The sequence below is a fragment of the Chiloscyllium plagiosum genome, unplaced genomic scaffold (assembly GCF_037043375.1).
Source record: "Chiloscyllium plagiosum isolate Xiang-an unplaced genomic scaffold, Cpla_swu_hap1 HiC_scaffold_18, whole genome shotgun sequence".
NCBI classification, from domain to species: domain Eukaryota; kingdom Metazoa; phylum Chordata; class Chondrichthyes; order Orectolobiformes; family Hemiscylliidae; genus Chiloscyllium; species Chiloscyllium plagiosum.
Genome location: NW_028270156.1, coordinates 56,991,551 through 57,011,511, shown reverse-complemented (window position 1 = coordinate 57,011,511; position 19,961 = coordinate 56,991,551). Strand labels below are relative to the sequence as shown.

The following is a 19,961-nucleotide window of genomic DNA, read 5'->3' as shown; positions in this document are numbered from 1 at the left end:
CTCATCAGCCAATTTTCAATCATTAGCTAGGTGATTGAAGGGCTCATTGACAGTGCTATCAAGTGGTACCGAGCAATGACATGCTCAGTTTGGCTTAAACCAGGACCACCTGGCTCCAAGTCTTATTCCAGCCTCGGCCCAAACTTGGAAAAATGCTTTAAATTCCAGAGGGGAGGTGAGAAGAGTGTCTTTGGTATCAAGTCAGTATTTTACAGAGTATGGCATCAAGACTGCCATTGTTTTTTAATTTTACTCAATGAATGAGAAATCTCTGCACTGGTAGGAATCATACTTGGCACAAAAACAAGATATTTGTGACTATTGGAGGGCCTTATATCAGACCTAGACCCAAAGATCTTCAGCTGCTTCGCCCTTGACTTTCCCATGATATTTGGTTCCATTTGTAACTCCTCAGATAATAAAGCAATCCATATCCCCTGGTCACATTCAGGCTTGGACAGATTAATGACATTTAGAGTCATAAAGATGTACAGCATGGAAACAGATCCTTCGGTCCAACCTGTCCATGTGGACCAGATAGCCCAACCCAATCTAGTCCCACCTGCCAGCACCCGGCCCATATCCCTCCAAACCCTTCCTATTCATATACCCATCCAAATGCTTCTTAAATGTTGCAGTTGTACCAGCCTCCACCACATCCTCTGGCAGCTCATTCCATACATTACCACCCTCTGTGTGAAAATGTTGCCCCTTAGGTCTCTCTTATATCTTTCCCCTCTCACCCTAAACCTATGTCCTCTAGTTCTGGACTCCCAGACCCCAGGGAAAAGACTTTGCCTATTTACCCTATCCATAACACTAAATGCACCACCTTAAATACTGAATCCTTTTACCACTATATCAACAGTATGTACCTTCTACAAGGTGAACTGCAACACTTCCCATGGCTTTTGTAAGCATTCTGCTTGAAGCTCTACAGCATTCTACCGTCTCTGCCACCAGAAGGATAGGTGCAGCTCTTGGAAATATATCTATATTCTTTCATTGTAACTCAAATTATACCTTGGGAATCCTGACCTAATGACACTAAGGGAGTGTATACACTACACAACTGACTGCTTAAATTGAAGAGCTACCACCAGCTAAACAGCATATCGAGATGGGCAGTAAATACTGGCCTTGTTAATATGACCATGTGCTGTGAATGAAAAGCTTGATTGTCATATGCACCAGCCAAATCAAAAACTATCCTGATTAGATAGCGCTGTAATGTCCAGGTCCCAGCATTAACCTCGTCTCTCACTTTTTTCTTTCAGTCTGATTCAAAGTTGTACAACGGCTATAACAAAGACTGTGTATCCCACATCTCCAAACTCACCAAGAAAGAATCTTTGAAGGTATGTGTCTCCAAGTGATAATGTAATACCTAAAGACTAGCCCTGTGTAACTTGCTCTGCTGTTTCCTAGTTTGAGGTGATTTGACTTTGTTTCAAAGTAATCAGTTTCTGACAGCAGCTCCACAAACAAGTCATGTATTAGGTTCAGCGGCAGGTCAACTCTAAACTGAGGTTTGGATTCCCAAACCCCTTGCTAAAACATGTATTGAATTTTGTGCATTTATTTTAGTACCATTCCCTGACAGAGCATAGAAGTGTAGATGGGAAAGGCTTTTCAGCCCATTCAGCTCATGTTTCTTTCTACAGAAAGTTGTTCAGGTAAAATTCACGAATATCCCATTGCACTCCTCAAAGATCATGGTCCAGCTTACATGGGCAGCACAGTGGCTCATTAGTTAGCACTGTTGCCTCAGCACCAGGGACTGGGTTCGGTTCCAGTCTTGGGACTGTCTGTGTGGAGTTTGCATGTTTTCTCTGTCTGCATGGGTTTCCTCTGGATGCTCCAGTTTCCTTCCACAGTCCAAAGATGTGCAGGTTAGGTGAATGTCGATTGGCCATGCTAAATGCAGGGTTACAGGAAAAGAGTAGAGGGGTAGCTCTTTGAGGGTTGGTGTGGGCAAAATGGCCTGCTTCCACACTGTAGGAATTGTATGATACTTCTATCATATGACCGAAGCAATACTTCTCTCTTAACCAGAAATGTTTTAACCAGTCTTTCATGTCGTTAGTTGACCTTGCAAATTGTCTGCTGTATTTCCATTTATTGGGCAAAAGGTGCCTTGGAACCTTCTGAAAAAATTAAACATACAATATCAGTGCAAAACCTTCCTTTAAAACTGAGATGGTATTTTTATTAATGGAAAAGTCTAAATTAATGGCTTAATGTGTTTCTTCAGTCTTATTTACAATATTAATTGGTGAAAAGTTCCCCATTGACTCTCCTACTGAGTCTATTCCAAGGTGTTCCTTGAGATTAATTGTTTCATTCACCAACAATGGTGGGTTCTGTGTGTTAAATAGGTTCAGAAGAAAAATTACAGACAGGAGAAGAAAAGGGCCAGCAAGGAGATGCTCAGTGCTTTGAAGGATCCTTCTGTGGTTGTGATGGAGGATTGGCTGAAGGTAGGCTACCCAAGGTGTGGTTGTGCGAATCCAAGACAATGGCAATCACTGGATGTAGTGATTGGGAATTTGAGACAGCTTTTGATGTAATGACCCACAGGAGCTTGATCAACAAAATTAAGTTGAATTTTGCAGGCTGCATGGCCAGTTCCTAGTCCCTTGTTCTTATGTGCACAAAACCTGTCAGAGGCCATGATGTGAATGCTCCATCTGTGGCCCCCATACTTCTGCCACTCCCATGGCCATTCGTGCATTGTGGGAGTAATGTTTTCTTAGAATTTTGCCTCTGTTTTATTGCAGTTCATTTCATTAGTATCTCCGCAGGGCCTGAGACACACAAAGGGTAAGTTGGTGCACAATACAGCAACTCAATTCATGTAATATAAAAAATGAGCCACTCTTAACTGATCATTGAAAAATGTATGTTAATTTCAACTGAGTCAAATAACCAGGTGAAGGCAGTGTCAAATATGTATTTACTGCATGTCCTCTTGCAGCATTGCCCCTTTGGTATTGCGCACACAGACTAATCGCTCCACCTCTGCAGTCAGTAGTTCCATGCATTGTTTGTTTAATGAACGTGCTTCAAAATGATATTCTCAGTTTTGTTGTGTTGGTTAACCCACAAACTTGATTTGCAGATCCGAGGCACTTTGAAGAGCTGGACCAGATTCTGGTGTGTACTCAAACCTGGTGTTCTGCTAATTTACAAAACACCCAACAATGGCCAGTGGGTGGGGACCATCCTTCTCAACACCTGCGAGCTCATTGAAAGACCCTCCAAAAAAGATGGCTTCTGTTTCAAACTATTCCATCCTCTGGATCAATCCATCTGGGCAGTAAAGGTAGTATTTTTCCAGTGTGCGACAGATTCAGGGCCTCTCTTGAAAGAGAATGGACAGAGGAGTGGATATTTTAGTGCCACAGAACTAGTTAAAACCCCAAAAATCTACAGTCCCTATAGAAAGGTTCCACAGTTTTGGATGCTGGAGTAAATTGGCATTTGCTTGTGTTGTGAGAGGAAAAAAAAGTAAATAGTAGTACTGTTCATGTTGGCAAATGGGACTAGATTAATATAGAATATTTCGTTGGCATAGACGAGTTGGACTGAACGGTCTGTTTCCATGCTGTGCATTTCTACGACAGTATGTAACCACTTGGTTTGTGATATTGCAGTCCTAAATATGAAAGTGGGGCAGGACGTTTTTGACTCCTGTCAGTGAATTGTGCAGAAGTCAAGTTGTTACATCATCTGCCTTTAGAAGTAATAAAGGGTTATAAAGGAAAAAGAACACATTGTTTCTGGTTAGATATTCCCTGCTCTACTTCCTCCCTCTAATCAGCCAATGGTAGAATGAAAAAAGATTAAAACCCTGTACACGATTTCTTTTAAAGTGTTGAATCATTTATGGGAAAGAATAGGAAAAAAGAATTAAATTGATACTTCTTTCTGAGAGAAAGCATGGGCAAGTGGACAGTATTGTTTGATTCTTAAATTTGTTACAATTCTAGTTCCTTTCAGTTTAGCGCTGCTGAAAAGACTGAAGTATCAAGTAGTTAAATTGCTATACTTGACACGCCTTTGACCTGAAGCTCATACACACCTTAAACTGAAACTCAGCCTTCACCATCTAACATTGGCAGTATCCACCTTGTCTGATACACCTTAGAATAACTGGCATGATGCATTCACACATCCACCCCGATCCCAACATATCCATTGTTTACTATTCATTTGGGGATTAGATCCATGACATGAACACAATTGCATTATTTTGCTCATGCTGCAATACTTGTGTAACAGTGTTGGCTCTCGCTGCTGTGGAATCTACATGTTTACATTGAAAAGAAGAGTTAAACATGCCAGTACTGACAGCAGAGTGACAATATGTGCTTAGTTTTCCAAAATATCATAAATTCAAGTTTCTAGCACAGGACCTTTCCTGCAGTTAGGGGAAGATTTACAGCTTGCTACACTGAGGAAACTACATTGATGCTGAGAAAGCTCAGGCTTCACCCCTGTGGCTTGAAAATAGCTATTTACTTCACTGCTTCAGCAAATAGTTGTGGGGAAACAGCTTGGATTTGGGTCCACTTGAAGCAGAAATGCCACTTCTTTCACTTTATGTATTGCTATTAAAGTCAAGGTGGGCATTGGTAGTCTGAAATAAGCCAACAATAAACAGTCCTGGATTCATGTGCCAGAATGAAGTTCAACCAGTCTGTACAACTAGTCATTTCATTTTTAAGAGAATATCCAGCATTCAGACTAACATCTTTCCCAGATTGAATGGCTATTGGCTGCATGCGTTTTTTTATAAAATGTACTATCAGTGTTGATGGTAATGACACTGGGTTGGTAACCCAGGACCCCAAGCGAATGTTCGCCATGACAGGTAGTGAAACTCGAATTTGATTTTTAAAAAAGTCAGGAACATAAAACAAAAAAACTAGTTGAATGGCAACCAGGTAACCACTGTTGTTTATTGTAAAATCCATCTGGTTTACTGTGACTTCAGAGCTACAACGTTGTGGTTGCCTCTTTACTGCCCTCTGGGCATTTAGGGATGAGCAATAAATTTTGGCTTAGCCAGTGACACCTACATGAAAAAAGTCAAATTAGACCTCTTCAGAAAGGCTTCATTTCGAGATAGTCATGTTCTAACATATCAGATGTCAGAGGAGGGTTTAGCCCCCACCTGCTTGTCCTAAAGAAACGTTGACAGTCAAATGATGTTTGTGACCAACTGACAGAAAAATAGGTCAATTGATTCTCTTTCTGCAACATGGTTCATCCTTATATTAACTGTAGGCCTGTCTTTTCCAGGGTCCAAAAGGTGAGAATGTGGGATCAATAACACAGCCACTGCCCAGTAGTTACCTGATCTTCCGAGCTGCCTCTGAGTCGGATGGTGAGCTTATGTCTCGCATGTTTCTGCCTGTGAGATGGTGAGAATGAATTTAGACGGTATGCAGTAGAGTAGGGTGGAAATGAGAGTTCTAAGTTACGCTTCGAGAAAGAAACATTAGCATCACATGCTGTTCTGAGAGGTACTCCACAGTTGCACATTCTGCCTCCACAAAAACTGAGATGCGTTAATTGAGAGGTGGGTTCTTAACTGCACAATGTCACAGCATTAATTAGCTTTATGGAGCAAACATATTTTTGGATAAATCTTAAAATGAGCTTCGTCCTCCTCCACAGCACCAACCATACCAGATCCAGCATTTTGTTTCTACCTTCAATTGGTCTGCTAACTCTCTCAGTTTGACCTTTGACAAAGATTTCACACAATTTACTGTTACGTCTTCTACCTGTCAAAGTCTTAGCAACATTCAAAGCCATTTTGAAATTCAAATTTGTTCAATAAATTTCACAGTAGCATTTATGTTTCACGTTCAGTACCTTTTATGAACAATTCATGGATCCCACTTAAATTCAATTAAATTCAACTTAAATTCAACGAAGACAAGCCCCTACTTTGTTATGATGCTGGTCGGTCAAGCTATATGTCAGAATGCAACTAGAGTTGATTGACCATGAGTTTATTTTTGTGGTTGATTTGTCGTAGTGTTTAGCTATTGAACATGAACACGAGGCTACCAATGTTTGTTTAAGACATGAACACAAACTTATTACACAAAAGAAAATACATCATTAAGCTTTCTACATATGCAAGTAAAATTGAAAAAAGCATAAACTTCAACAGCAAAGATTTAGTCATCTTTCCAGAATATCCATTTAAGATATTTAGTCCCATAGAAATATTACTTATGTCAGAAATCTTTTTAATTTCTTTCTTTAACTCCTTCGTTCTAGTCTTCCTCTTGGACTGCTGAAACAGTTTTACAACTTCTTTCCACTTCTCATTGTCTAAATTTCACTTTTCAGCTGATTTTTGAGGAAATTTCTGTACAACTCTCACAGCTTGGATACTTCCAAAACTAACTTGCCGTTGTGCCAGGGTGAAACTATTCTACTAAGCGGAAAACTTGATTTATCGACTGGGATGAAACTGAAACTTGAAACTGATAAACTGAACATAGTCATAAAGTCAGAGGAAGGGGAGTGGCATTTTTTGATCAGGGATAGCGTTACAGCAGTACTTGAAGAGGATATTCCTGGGAATACATCCAGGGAAGTTATTTGGGTGGAACTGAGAAATAAGAAAGGGGTGAACACCTTATTGGGATTTTATTATAACCCCCACCCCCCAAAAACTGAGAAACAAATTTGTAAGGAGGTCTCAGTTATCTATAAGAATAATGACCTGATAATGGTAGGGGGTTTTATAGTGTTAAGGGTTTAGGTGGAGAGGAATTTGTAGGCAACACACATTCTGATTTCTCGCTGCCTGCTGCAGATATGTTTGTCTGTGCCTCTGACTACAGAATCCTCCTATCTCAATCAATTGCTTGGGTCCTGAAATACCCCTCATTAAATTAGAACCAGTCTCTGTACCAGAAATTTGGCTGTTTGTGCTATATTCCCCTGAGAGTCCATCATCCCCTACAATTTCCAAAACAGCATACTTGTTAGAGATGAGGATAGGCCACAGAAGACTCCTACATTACCTGCCTCCCTCTCCTCCCTTTCCTGGAGGTAACCATCTACCTCACTGTATCTGTGGTTTTTCTCCCTTCCTACAATCACCTTTCATCACACCTAGCTCCTGTAAATTCCTTATTGCCTCCAACTGATCCATGCGATCTGATAGGTTTCGCAACCAAACACACTTGCTGCAGACATAATCATCAGTAACCTGGAAACTATCCCTTATCTCGCTCATCCAACAGGAAGAACACACCGCTAACGGCCATCTTTGCTCCTTAATCTACAGACCCAGAAAATAGCGCTGTCTTATTGCTCTAAAAAATTCTGCTCCTGGCTAACTTTGTACCCATGTTTTATATTTTTAAACAGTACTCAATTTAAGCAAAACTAGCTGTGTCTCCTGATTTGTTTTTGTGTAGTCTTTCTGGCAGTGTAAACACTTTATCAATTAACATCACCGGTATTTGCAAGGCACTTAAATCACCTGCTCCTTAGAAATAATGGTTTAAGGTCATTTTACCAAATTACTTTCTGACCTGTTGTTTTAAAAAAAAACCTTTGTAGAAATGAAAACAAAACACATTTACTTCTCCTTTGAATCCAAAATTCCCAAAGGTGTCTGCATCGCTGAAATTTTGCCCATTCCAAATTTCTGAGCACTTTCTTGAACTGATGCAGTCTGCATGGTAAAGGTACTCTCACAGTGCAGTGAGGTTAGGGAATTCCTGGATTTTAAGGCAGCAGAAAATTGAAGGGACAACTATATATTTCCAAGTCAGGGTGGCGCATCACTTGAGGAATTTGCAAATACTAATGTTCTATGTGCCTGCAGCCTGGGTGGTAGAGAGAGTAGATTCAGAGGTTGCTGTTGAAGAAGCCTTGGCAAGTTCCTGCAGAACATCTTGATAGTAAACATTGCAAACATCAAGTGCCACTGTGAAGGGAGTGAACCAGAAATTGCTGGAGAAACTCAGTACGTCTGGGAGTATTCTCAAGGGAGAAAACAGAGTTAAAGATTAGAGTCTGGTGACTCCTCATCGGGCATTACCAGACTTGAAATGTGAATTCTGGTTTCTCCCCACTTAAGGTTCTTTTGTTTTTAATCTTAGTAGAGGGAGTGAATGTTAATTGTGGTGGATGCAATGCTAAAAACATGGGCAGCTTTGTCTTGTACTCATTCCAGTGACACTGTTAATACTAACACAAAGGACATGCTTAAATATTGCAGAAAATAATGTCCAGAGTTTTACTTCCTTATTGTATACACCCCCATTTCCACACTATGTATTTGGCCACCATGAAGATCCTGGAGTTGGCCAGCAATGGAGTCCAAGTGAGGAAAAGATCACCAATGCTCAGAGTGGCCTGTGCCCAAGCAAGCAATCCCAGGGAGGTTAAAAGACAAGAACAGAAAGAAAGATGGGATGGAGGGGTCTGTGATTCGATGAGTTCAGCAGCAACATGGCAAAAGCCAATCTGTGAATAGAGGAGCAGCTTCTCCCAGGTTCTGTTGATTGCACTTGTTGATCCTCCAGTTCAAATACATATGGTGACCTTCCTTGAATTGGGTATCCTTGTAATTTTTGAGACTATTTGGGAGGGTTTTAACCTGAACTTGTCTGCCACTCTGAGCTATTCTGAAGTCTGACTATCCTCTCTCGACGGCTCTGCTGTTACCACCGTGGGCTGCACTGCTGCCTCACAGCGCCAGAGACCCGGGTTCAATTCCCGCCTCAGGCGACTGACTGTGTGGAGTTTGCACGTTCTCCCCATGTCTGCGTGGGTTTCCTCTGGGTGCTCCGGTTTCCTCCCACAGTCCAAAGATGTGCAGGTCAGGTGAATTGGCCATGCTAAATTGCCCGTAGTGTTAGGTAAGGGGTAAATGTAGGGGTATGGGTGGGTTGCGTTTCGGCGGGTTGGTGTGGACTTGTTGGGCCGAAGGGCCTGTTTCCACACTGTAATGTAATCTGTAAATTATCAGGTGGCTTATCTGACATTTGTTACAAGATAAATCGAAATTACATCCAACTAAATATTGTGAAGATTCAAGCCATTGTTTCTAGTTCTGGCTGCAAATACTGTTTCTGGCAGCTATCTGAGACTAAAGCCAGTCTTCTCAGAACCCTGATGTCACGTTTGCCCCAAGATGAGCTTTGAACTTGATGCATGTGCCATCATTAAGACAGCCATTTTCCATCTCTGTTAAAATGATGTCTGGTCCTTGGTTTATGTTGAAACCCTCATTCGTGCCTTTTTTTTTTAGAAAGTGTCTCCTTGTAATTATTCCAACCCAGTCTGGCTGGTCAGCCACATCCTTTGCAAATCTGAAGTTATCTAAAACTTTGCTGCCCATGTGCTAACTCAGACTAATCCTGATGTTCCTGACTGGCATTGGCTTCTAGTCAAGCAGTTTATTCATTTTGAAACACTCATCCCTGTTTTTGAACTTCATGGCTTCATCCCTCCCCATCTCTGTAATCTCTACCAGGCCCACAAACCTCATTAGATTCTTCCAGCTTCTTGCATATTCTGTATTCTAGCTACTCCATTATTGACTATGCATTCAGTTGCTTGGGCCAGAAATCCCTACCTGCACCACTCCACCATTTTACTTCAATTTCCGCCTTTAAGACACTCCTTAAACTACCCCTTTGACCAAGGTTTTGATCATCCGAACCAAAATCCAATCATCAGTATCGGTTACAGACTCTGCTTTCCAATGTTTTCATGAGCATCTCAGGAGGCTTCATTACATTAATGGCACTCAAGAAATACACTCAACATGCTCACTTAAAAGTTGAAATCATGTAAAAGTTATGCCCACAACTTTTGGCTGAAATAACTATCATTTTTCATATGCCTTGTTTAAAAGTTAACCTTCATTTTTTCCAGAGATAAAATTAATCATTCCTTACTGATAATTACTGCAGTTCGTTAACATAAAGGCACATGCAAGAAACTTTAGATTTCCCCTCCAATTCTAGCAGTGGTCTCCCAGAGTAACAGATACTAAGTGATCTTTTGAGAAACAATCATACGTATATCGCTCATTTTAAACTGGTAAGAAAGGGTTCGAGCATCAGCAAAAGTAGTTAGGTTCTGCAAGTGAGAATATATCAGATGCTAATATCTCAGAAGTAAAGAAAGATGATATTTTGTAATTCAAGACCAGCACTAGATGGTGCATAAAATTCGTGAAAAGACAGATATATAATGCTGTCAGAAAACAAACATTTCATAGCTTCTGTCACCTGAACTCCAGAATAAGCTCCTCGGATATGGTGGATTTGTCATCCGGCATAGAGAGTACAGTGGGTATCGATTTGGAACACTGATGCCAACAAACAAGACCATTATTATTGTGAGAAGCTTTGGCCCTGTGTCATAAGGAAGAATGTGCTGGCCTCAGGAGGTCCAGTGGACGTTCACAAGAATGATCCCGGGGATGAAGGGCTAGTTGTTTTGAGGAGCAGTTGAGGATATTGTATCTATATGCACTAGAGTTCAGAAGGTTGAGGGGGGAATCTAATTGAAACTGAGAATACTGAGAGACTTGGATAGAATGGATGTGGAGAAAATGATTCCACTCGTAGGAGAGACAAGGACCTGAGAGCACAGCCACCGAGTGAAGGGATGACCATTTCAAATTGAGATGAGTAATTTCTTCAGCCAGAGGATAGTGACTCTTTGGAACTCATTACTGCTGAAGGGTGTAGAGGTCAACTCATTGAGTATTTTTATGACAAAGAAAGATTGGCTCTTGATTATTAAGAGGATCAAAGGTTAAAGGGAGAACGCAGGAGATTGGGGTTGAGAAATGTATCAGCCATGATCGAATAGCAGTGCAGACTCAGATGGACTGAGTGGCCTATTTCTGCTCCACAGCTACCTGGATTACACCTCTTCCCACCCTACCTCTTGCAAAAATGCCATCCCGTATTCCCAATTCCTCCGCCTCCGCCGTATCTGCTCCCAGGAGGAGCGGTTCCACCATAGAACACACCAGATGGCCTCCTCCTTTAGAGACCGCAATTTCCCTTCCCACGTGGTTAAAGATGCCCTCCAACGCATCTCATCCACATCCCGCACCTCCGCCCTCAGACCCAACCCCTCCAACCGCAACAAGGACAGAACGCCCCTGGTGCTCACCTTCCATCCTACCAACCTTCGCATAAACCAAATCATCCGCCGACATTTCCGCCACCTCCAAACAGACCCCACCACCAGGGATATATTTCCCTCCCCACCCCTCTCCGCCTTCCGCAAAGACCGTTCCCTCCGTGACTACCTGGTCAGGTCCACGCCCCCCTACGACCCACCCTCCCATCCTGGCACTTTCCCCTGCCACCGCAGGAACTGTAAAACCTGCGCCCACACCTCCTCCCTCACCTCTATCCAAGGCCCCAAAGGAGCTTTCCACATCCATCAAAGTTTTACCTGCACATCCACTAATATCATCAATTGTATCCGTTGCTCCCGATGCGGTCTCCTCTACATTGGGGAGACTGGGCGCCTCCTAGCAGAGCGCTTTAGGGAACATCTCCGAGACACCCGCACCAATCAACCAAATCGCCCAGTGGCTCAACATTTCAACTCTCCCTCCCACTCTGCCGAGGGATATGGAGGTGCTGGGCCTCCTCCACCGCCGCTCCCTCACCACCAGACGCCTGGAGGAAGAACGCCTCATCTTCCGCCTCGGAACACTTCAACCCCAGGGCATCAATGTGGACTTCAACAGTTTCCTCATTTCCCCTTCCCCCACCTCATCCTAGTTTTAAACTTGCAGCTCCGCACTGTCCCCTTGACCTGTCCGGACTTGTCCGACCTGCCCAGCTCCTTTTCCACCTATCCACTCCACCCTCTCCTCCCTGACCTATCACCTTCATCTCCTTCCCCACTGACCTATTGTACTCTATGCCACTCTCTCCCCACCCCCACCCTCCTCTAGCTTATCTCTCCACGCTTCAGGCTCTCTGCCTTTATTCCTGATGAAGGGCTTTTGCCCGAAACGTCGATTTTGCCTGTCCTCGGATGCTGCCTGAATTGCTGTGCTCTTCCAGCACCACTGATCCAGAACCTATTTCTGCTCCACCTCTTACAGTCTTATCAAGGTTGGCAAAAGAAACATCCTTATAAAAGACAATAGGCCACAAGAAGACGCAGCTCATAAAATTGAAATATTATGTAGAGGGTGGCACAAAAGTAAAACTGACAATGCTATTCAGACAGTGTCAATCCCTTGAAAACATTGTCCATGTGAAAGTTGACACTTTGTTTTTTGCAGAAGTAATTGGTCTCAGAAATTTGACTCCAAGACAATACATACTGTAGATTTATGCCACAGAGCACCAGACTTGTTGTATTCTTGATCTCCACTTCCAGTTTTATGTCAGATTTACGTTTCTCTGTTTCTTCTTGACTGATACTTGAAAAGCCTGATGTATATTCTGATTCATGTTGTTGCATTTATATGGTGTTTACTACTTGGTTTATTTCTGACTTTCTCTTTTATCTCCCCTTAGGTCGATGTTGGATGGATGCTCTGGAATTAGCTCTGCGGTGTTCGAGTCTTCTCAAACGCAGCACAGTTAAGGATGGTGATCTGAACAACTCAATGGATGCAACTCAGTCAGGACTGTACAGTTTACTACGAGGCTTCAGTCCCACTCACCAGGAATGCTTCGAGTAGGTGCATAGGCACAGACTCATTTATTGATCTGTTTTGGGCCTAGAATGTGAATATTTTACATGGAATGTAAAATAAGTAGCTGAAGTTCACAAAGAATCACCGATGTGTCTCTGCATTAAAGAGAGATAATGGCTCTGTGTAGCTTGAGGATAATTCCTTCACAAGCATGGGTATGGTAAGGAGATAAGTCGCTATAAACTAGTACATGAAGGCTAATTAGGGACAGGAAAGTAGTACTGACCCCTAAAGTTTTTCTGTTGATCACAGTCTGAGATACAGCAAGACCAATTGTACAGGCTGCATAGTTTCATAGTAATAGAAGCAGGAGTAGGCCATTTGGCCCATTTAGCCTGCTCTGCCATTCATTAAGATTATGACTGATCCATCCATCATCTCAACTCCTCCCACCTGCATTGTCCCCATAACTCTTAATTCCCATACCATGCAAAAACCTATTCAACTCTGTCTTGAATATATTTAATGAAGCTGCCTCTACCGCTTCCTTGGGCAGAGAATTCCATAGATTCACTACCCTCTGGGAAAAGCACTTCCTCCTCATTTTTGTCCTAAATCATCATCATCTAACCTTGAGGCCATGTCCCCTAGTCTTAGTCTCACCCACTAGTGAAAACAACTTTTCTGCCTCTACCTTATCTATTCCTTTATATAAGATTTCTCCCCACCCCCCCACCATCTCATTCTGTTAAATTCTAGCGAGTACAACCCCAGATGGCTCAAACTCTCCTCTTAGGGTAACCCTTTCATTTCCAGAATCAATCTGGTGCATTTCCTCTGCACTGTCCCCATAGCCAGTGTACCCTTCCTCAAGTAAGGAAACCAGAACTATGCACAATGCTCCAGGTGCAGCCTCACCAACACCTTGCACAATTGCAGCAGAACCTCCCTGCCCTTAAATTTAATCCCTATAGCAATGAAAGCCAATATTCCGTTTGCCGCCTTGATTACCTGTTGCACCCGCAAATCAACTCTTAGCGATTCATGTACAAGCACTCCTAAGTTCCTCTACACAACAGTGTGCTGGAATCTGTCACCATTTAAATAATACGCTGACCTTTATTTTTTATTTCCAAAGTGGATAACCTCACATTTATCAACATTGTACTCCATCTGCCAGCCCCTTACCCACTCACTTAGCCAATCTAAATCTGTCTGCAGACCTCCACATCCTCTGCATGGATTGCCTTTCCACTCAATTTAGTATCAACAGCAAACTTGGATACAGTAAACTCTGTCGCCTTTTCCAGATCATTTATATATAACATGAACAGTTGTAGGCCCAACACTGATCCCTGCGGCAACCCATTCACCATTGATCTCCATAGAAAAATGGTTAATGGAAAAATATTCACAGTAATGAGTGGAACAATATGAAGTACTGCTGATGTGCAGCATGTGTGTTCAGCATTGGAGATTACGTTCCAACTGGTGGTATTGTAAACTATAGCCAGTCTCAACAATGTAGTTGGACATCTCAACATTATCATGTAAGTGCCCTCACATAACTAAATATCTGCTACTGGAAATGAGCATTGCTGGTACATCGAACAAACAGAGACCAAAGTTGAATGCCACAGTTCCAGACTGGAATGAAGTACTATAGGATGTGAAAGGAAGAAACTGGTAAAACAATGTATAGGGTGAGGGTGGGAGGGTAAGCTCAGGGCAAAATGAGAACATTGACTTCTAACTCAAGGTGCATAGACGTCATGGACTTCATTATCTCCAAGAATGTGACCATCCATGCAATGACTTCAATAACCACAATTAATTTGCTCCATCTCGACTCCGATGTGTCTGATTTATCTCATCCCATTCCGTCATTCATTCATAGAATTCATAGAATCCCTACAATGTGGAAACAGGCTATTTGGCCCAATAAGTCCATACCCAACCTCCGAAGAGTAACCCACCCACACCCATTCCGTAATACTGTGGGAGGAAACCAGAGCACCTGGGGAAACCAATGTAGACACAGGGAGAATGTGCAAACTCCACACAGACAGTCGCCTGAGTCCCTGGTGCTGTGAGGCAGCATTGCAAACCACTGGGCCACCGTGCTACCCCAATCCTTAGCCAGTCTGCAATTATTCCTCCTCCTGCAGTGTTCCTATTTTATGTAATCTGTGACTCATCAACTGCCTTTCTTGACCTTTGTTCCTACAATATTCATAATGACTTCTTCAATACAGGCAAAGTCCAGCTCTTTTCCAAAGTACCATTATTGCATTCCTGTGCCTACCCTTGACCCATATTGTCCTCTATCATTATTGAACTATCTCCTTGATCATGTTGCTTCCCATTTTCGTTTGCACCTCTCCAAGTCATTGTTCTGCTTTTCCAGGAATGAGGCCGTCCCAGTTAAATTCATAAACAGTATTCTGTGTGATTGTAACCACAGAGTACTCTTTCATTCTCCTCCCCCTCCCCCCCCCCCCCCCCCCCCCCCCCCCACCGTCCCACCGTCCCACCTTGCATTTAGCATGGTTATGGAGATCTTTCTGCTGTACTGCTTCATTAGCTGCATAGGAGTGCCCTTTCAAGGTTCAATTTTTGCCTCCCATGAACAGCTCCTCTCCATGAGATTCCGTTTCCTCCTGTACCCATATCTCTAAGGTTTCCCTAGGTTCAGACTTGGTCCCTTCTACTTTCTCATTTACTTGTTTTCCCTAGATGACATCATCCACAATCATGAAGTAAGCTTCTATATGTATAATAGTATCATAAATTCAGTTTTTAAAAAAAAGACTGAAAGCATGGCATTACAAATAGGTCAGCATAAGTCAAATGCAGAAATAATGGATTGAATGACCTGACACTGCTGTAAATTTCAGTGATTCTATAATTGGACTGCCCTTGACTTTATAGCTACTGCTGCATTCTCTGATGTTAAACTAGAACATTTGCAGTCCAACAGCAGGCAGCCAGAAATTATTTTTTATCCACTCCACAAACAATTGACCACATTGCTACTCTTGGGCTGTGTGAACTATAATTGTCTTATTTAATTCTGAGATGAGCTTTGAATCCTATGTTCTATCCATTAATATGTATATCATTACCAGCTTATTTTCACTCCAACATTAGCACTATATCCTGTCATCTCTAGACTTTGCTTCCTTGTAATCTTGCTGTCAGTCTCTCCTCTTTCATTCTCCAAGATGCCCATTTATCTAAAATAGTCCAACTTTGATCTTTTGCCGACACAAAGCCACTCTTGCCCATCCCTCTGTCCTCAATGATCAACGCAAACTCCAAACAAATTTATATTCTTGCTCAAGCTCACCAAAGCCTTGTTCCGTGCAACCTACATTAGCTTCAAATTCTTTATCTATCCTACCACCTCCACACCACCCCACACCCACCCTACCACTTGTTGGCCCTTGTGCACTTCCTTGTTCTACCTGTGTTGGCAGATGTTATCTTTGCAGCGCCCTGTGAAACTGTCACCTTGAGCACCACATTTTCTGCTGCCCTTTTTTGAATTAAAGCACTTCCTTGAATCCCACTTGGGTAATTTGACAACTCATTTGGTTCCGGTTGTTTTTCTTAGTCTGTGTCTTATGTTTTCTTCTCTGTCTTAAGTTCAAGCAATGCTGAATTGGCGAGCCACATTCATTACAAAGATGTTGATATGTATTCTGACAAATCTGACCGAGAGAATGATCCTCGTCATGATGAGCTGGAAAATGACACGATTGACAAGAGCAGCAGGAGTGAGGAAAGTGACACAGACCTGTCCGAAATCCAGGGGGAGATGAGTAGGAAGGACCCGCCAGAGACGACTTACATGGTAGAAGACTCAGAAGACTTTGGAGAAGTAAGAACTGTACAACAGACTCTTTGCATCACTTGATAACGGGGTTCAAACGTTGCTTTTTTTGTGTGTGACTGAGAGCAAGTGTTTGTGCAGATCAGATTCTCGTTTGGGTGAGATTTGACTGTGAGACACTGCAAACAAAGACTGAGAAGGCAACTTTGGGAAGTGATATGAACTGAAAACCGCACGGTTTAGAAAGCTGCTTGAATATTGGGTATAAAGTTTGATAGATTTTAAAATTGAATCCATGCCGTGGATTCTCTTAAATTTGTCTTATTGGCTGTGAAGGAAAGGCCCTTAGGTCTTTGATCGAAACATGTTTTCTTTCCTTTTGGCCTGTAGATTGGTGAAACAACTCAGGCTGAAACTGTGACCGAAGAAAACAAGAGTTTGATGTGGACAGTGTTGAAGCAACTCCGACCTGGAATGGATCTATCTCGTGTCGTATTACCAACATTTATTCTGGAGCCTCGATCATTCCTGGACAAATTGTCTGACTACTACTACCACGCTGACCTGCTGTCTCAGTAAGTGTTTTTTTTTCTGCCCAGTTAGCTCATGTGTTAGAGCATGGTGCTGAAAAGATAATTTCCCAGGTCAGTACCAGCCAGGGAGTGTCCTCAGTTCTGCATAATGTTTCAGTCTCCCTTATACTCAGTGGTACCAGAGGACTGGAGAATGGCAAACATTACTACTTCAATAAGAGTGTAAGGATAAAGCGTATCAGTTACGTCCTCCAAAGTGCCCACTGGTGGTGGAAGATCTGAAGTGTACCAGTCCACACCACATGTTCCCACTCCAGGGCAGCCCAGATGCAATCATAATCACAGAAGAGTGGTAGGCAGTGTCCCCTCCATGACCCACTACCTGTCCCTGCTAGTGATCAGGATAAGGAGCAGACCCATGAGGAGGTACTCTGACACATCCACCCTCCTCTGCACTGGAGTAAAGGTTCAGAAGCATCAGACTGAAATATAACCAAACACTTAGGGGAAGTCCCTCGAAACATCAAGACTGTGGCCTACGATAATCCATATACACGTGGAGCACAAACTCCTCAAGGTTAGAAACATTAAAGGCATCCTGTGAGTCCATGAGCCACCTATGGCATGGGATAGCAATATGCAATATCCTCCTCCAACCACCTGTGGTAAAGTGGAAGATTCCCACATCGAGAGCATCCTATCAGGGGCTCCTCCAAATATCAGGTATGACCAAACTACTGACAAGAGAGCGAGGAAGTGGGAAGTGTGCAACAGTAACCACTACAGGAATTTCTGTGTAACAACTCAAATTGTGCAGCTGTATTCCTGAGGGAGATTATCGGATCTGGATAAACTCTTATTTTCAAAGAGAGTTTGTCAGGATGCTTCATTTGCAGGTGGTATATTTAATGAGTACCTTTCTCCCCTATAAGTCAGGTGTTTGGCTAGTTTGCTGGGCAGCAGGTGGTGAACAGTGGTCTGGATCTCTCTGGAGGACATTGTCTATTATTAAAGGCATTATAGATGAAAACGAATACATGTGGTACAAGTGAAAGCCAGGAATGAGATTTGAACACTCCCTCGAAAGGGACCAGAATTCAACAGGCTTTAGCAAGGAAGACACTCCTTTAGTTTGGCACTTTAGACCACTTGGCCAGTCTGGCAAGTTGCCAAAGGTCACGCTTCAGACAGGAAAGCACTGCTGGTACTGCATTGGAGCATGGATCTTCAATCTGTTCAGTGGTGTTATGACGCAGGTAGAATTGAACCCTGGCCTTCTAGCTCATAGGTGGTGACACTGTGCTACAACAGCCCTTGTTTCATGTTCAGTTGGAGCTCTAGCCAGAGAGTGAGTTTAAGCCCACGACCTTCTGACTCTAAAAGTAGGCTGCTACCAATTGAGCCACAGCTGTGCTATCAGTCCTTAAGTAAACAAATGTCCATCACTGGTGTAGTTTTAACTCCGTAATCAAGCAACCGAGTAATGAATTAACAGAGGCAGACCTTAGTAAAATCTCATATAGTGCTGATTGTGGCATGAGAGTACTTCATCTGCAGTGTGGAGGGAGCAGTTAACCTGTCATGCCACCTGACCTGAGTGTTTATTGAACTGAACGGAATTTGAATGGAGTTTACAACATGACAGCAGACAGAGTTATACTTCAAACCCACCTCTCCATATCATTTATTTCATCTCACTGTTAGCTTTTATTCATTTCTTCCTTGTTAACTTATGTAATTTTTCCTTAAATGTATTTGTTCCATTTGCTATTTCTTTCAACCACTTCATGTGATAGTAAGGTTTACATTCAGGTTGTGGATGCTGGGGGAAGCCATTGCAAAAGTATACACTGGACAACAAGAGAGAGATTAGTGACTCCCAACTCTGACAATAGTCCATGAGTCACTGGGTATCATTGGTCAGTGTTCAGGAGGAAAAGGGAGTGTCAACAAATTAGTGGAGATGAACTCCAAATGGAGCCAGTAAATAAGTGAATTCGCAGCAAAGCAAAAAAGGACTGAAATCTTCAAATAATTCATCAATGAATCATGCAACCATTCCAGCTGGATGGTTTGATTTATATTTTAGTACAACTTCCTGACTTTTGCATACTCTATTCATAGATTGCCATATGCTTCATTATCTGTGATGTATGACAGCTTGCAGTCATTCCAAGTACATTATGAAAACCTGCTTTTGATTAATTAAACTTGTGAATCCTCAGTGACACATTTTAAGAATTGTGCAGTAACATAAGGAGTAACTTGTCTCATGGTGTAGGCAAATGAAAGATCTTGAAATCATTAAACTTTTGTCCCCTTTTTTACATTTTCGGTGAAAATTCATTGGACAGAATCTTGTTTGAGTCTGAGCGACATGGACTATTGAGAGATTTGTGGCAGAAACTGATGAGAAGTCTCGTCAGACCGAACTCAACATCAGGAGCTGCATCTTATCACAAGCAGTACATTTAGTTTCTCGCTTGTTAAACACCTTTAATAATGATTTAATTCTCCTCATTCATATTCAGCTTTCTACCATAACAAATCTGCCAAACAAGCTGTGTGAGAATGTAGAAATCAGAGCAGGAACTTGGTGGAATAAACTCAGCACCTGTTCTGAGGGACCTCCATGTTCGGTATGAACAAACAGCATCTCCAGGTATAACCCTTAGGGACCAGCTGCAGGCCTCATCCCCAGTCATTGACATCTGGCATTTGTCAACCTGGTGACCAAGAGCAGTCCAATGGTTTCCATAGCCAGCTGTGTTCCTGCCCTCGCTGTCTAGATGTGAAGTGCTACCAGAAAATGGTGGGGACAATGCTCAGGGTGGGCAGAGTCACTGTCTGTTTGTTGAAAGTGCAAGACCATGTTTGCTGCATGCTAGGACATTGAAAGAACAAACACATGATG

General features: G+C 42.5%; 1 protein-coding gene and 1 long non-coding RNA gene across 5 annotated transcripts in view; one reads left to right on the top strand and one right to left on the bottom strand.

Annotated features, from left to right (window-relative positions):
* The window catches only part of LOC122557915 (uncharacterized), a 177,795-nt gene that overhangs the window by 13,459 nt on the left and 144,375 nt on the right, over positions 1–19,961 (bottom strand). The gene's annotated exons all lie outside the window — the stretch shown is intronic.
* LOC148146984 (oxysterol-binding protein-related protein 8-like) overlaps positions 1–19,961 on the top strand; it is a 140,069-nt gene that overhangs the window by 86,531 nt on the left and 33,577 nt on the right. For all 4 annotated transcript variants that reach the window (XM_087996682.1, XM_087996680.1, XM_087996683.1 and 1 more), the window contains 7 exons: positions 1,278–1,358; positions 2,379–2,480; positions 3,122–3,325; positions 5,308–5,392; positions 12,558–12,720; positions 16,328–16,562; positions 16,905–17,089. In XM_087996682.1, the coding sequence (XP_087852808.1) occupies positions 1,278–1,358; positions 2,379–2,480; positions 3,122–3,325; positions 5,308–5,392; positions 12,558–12,720; positions 16,328–16,562; positions 16,905–17,089 (1,055 nt within the window). The remainder of the gene's footprint in view (positions 1–1,277; positions 1,359–2,378; positions 2,481–3,121; positions 3,326–5,307; positions 5,393–12,557; positions 12,721–16,327; positions 16,563–16,904; positions 17,090–19,961) is intronic.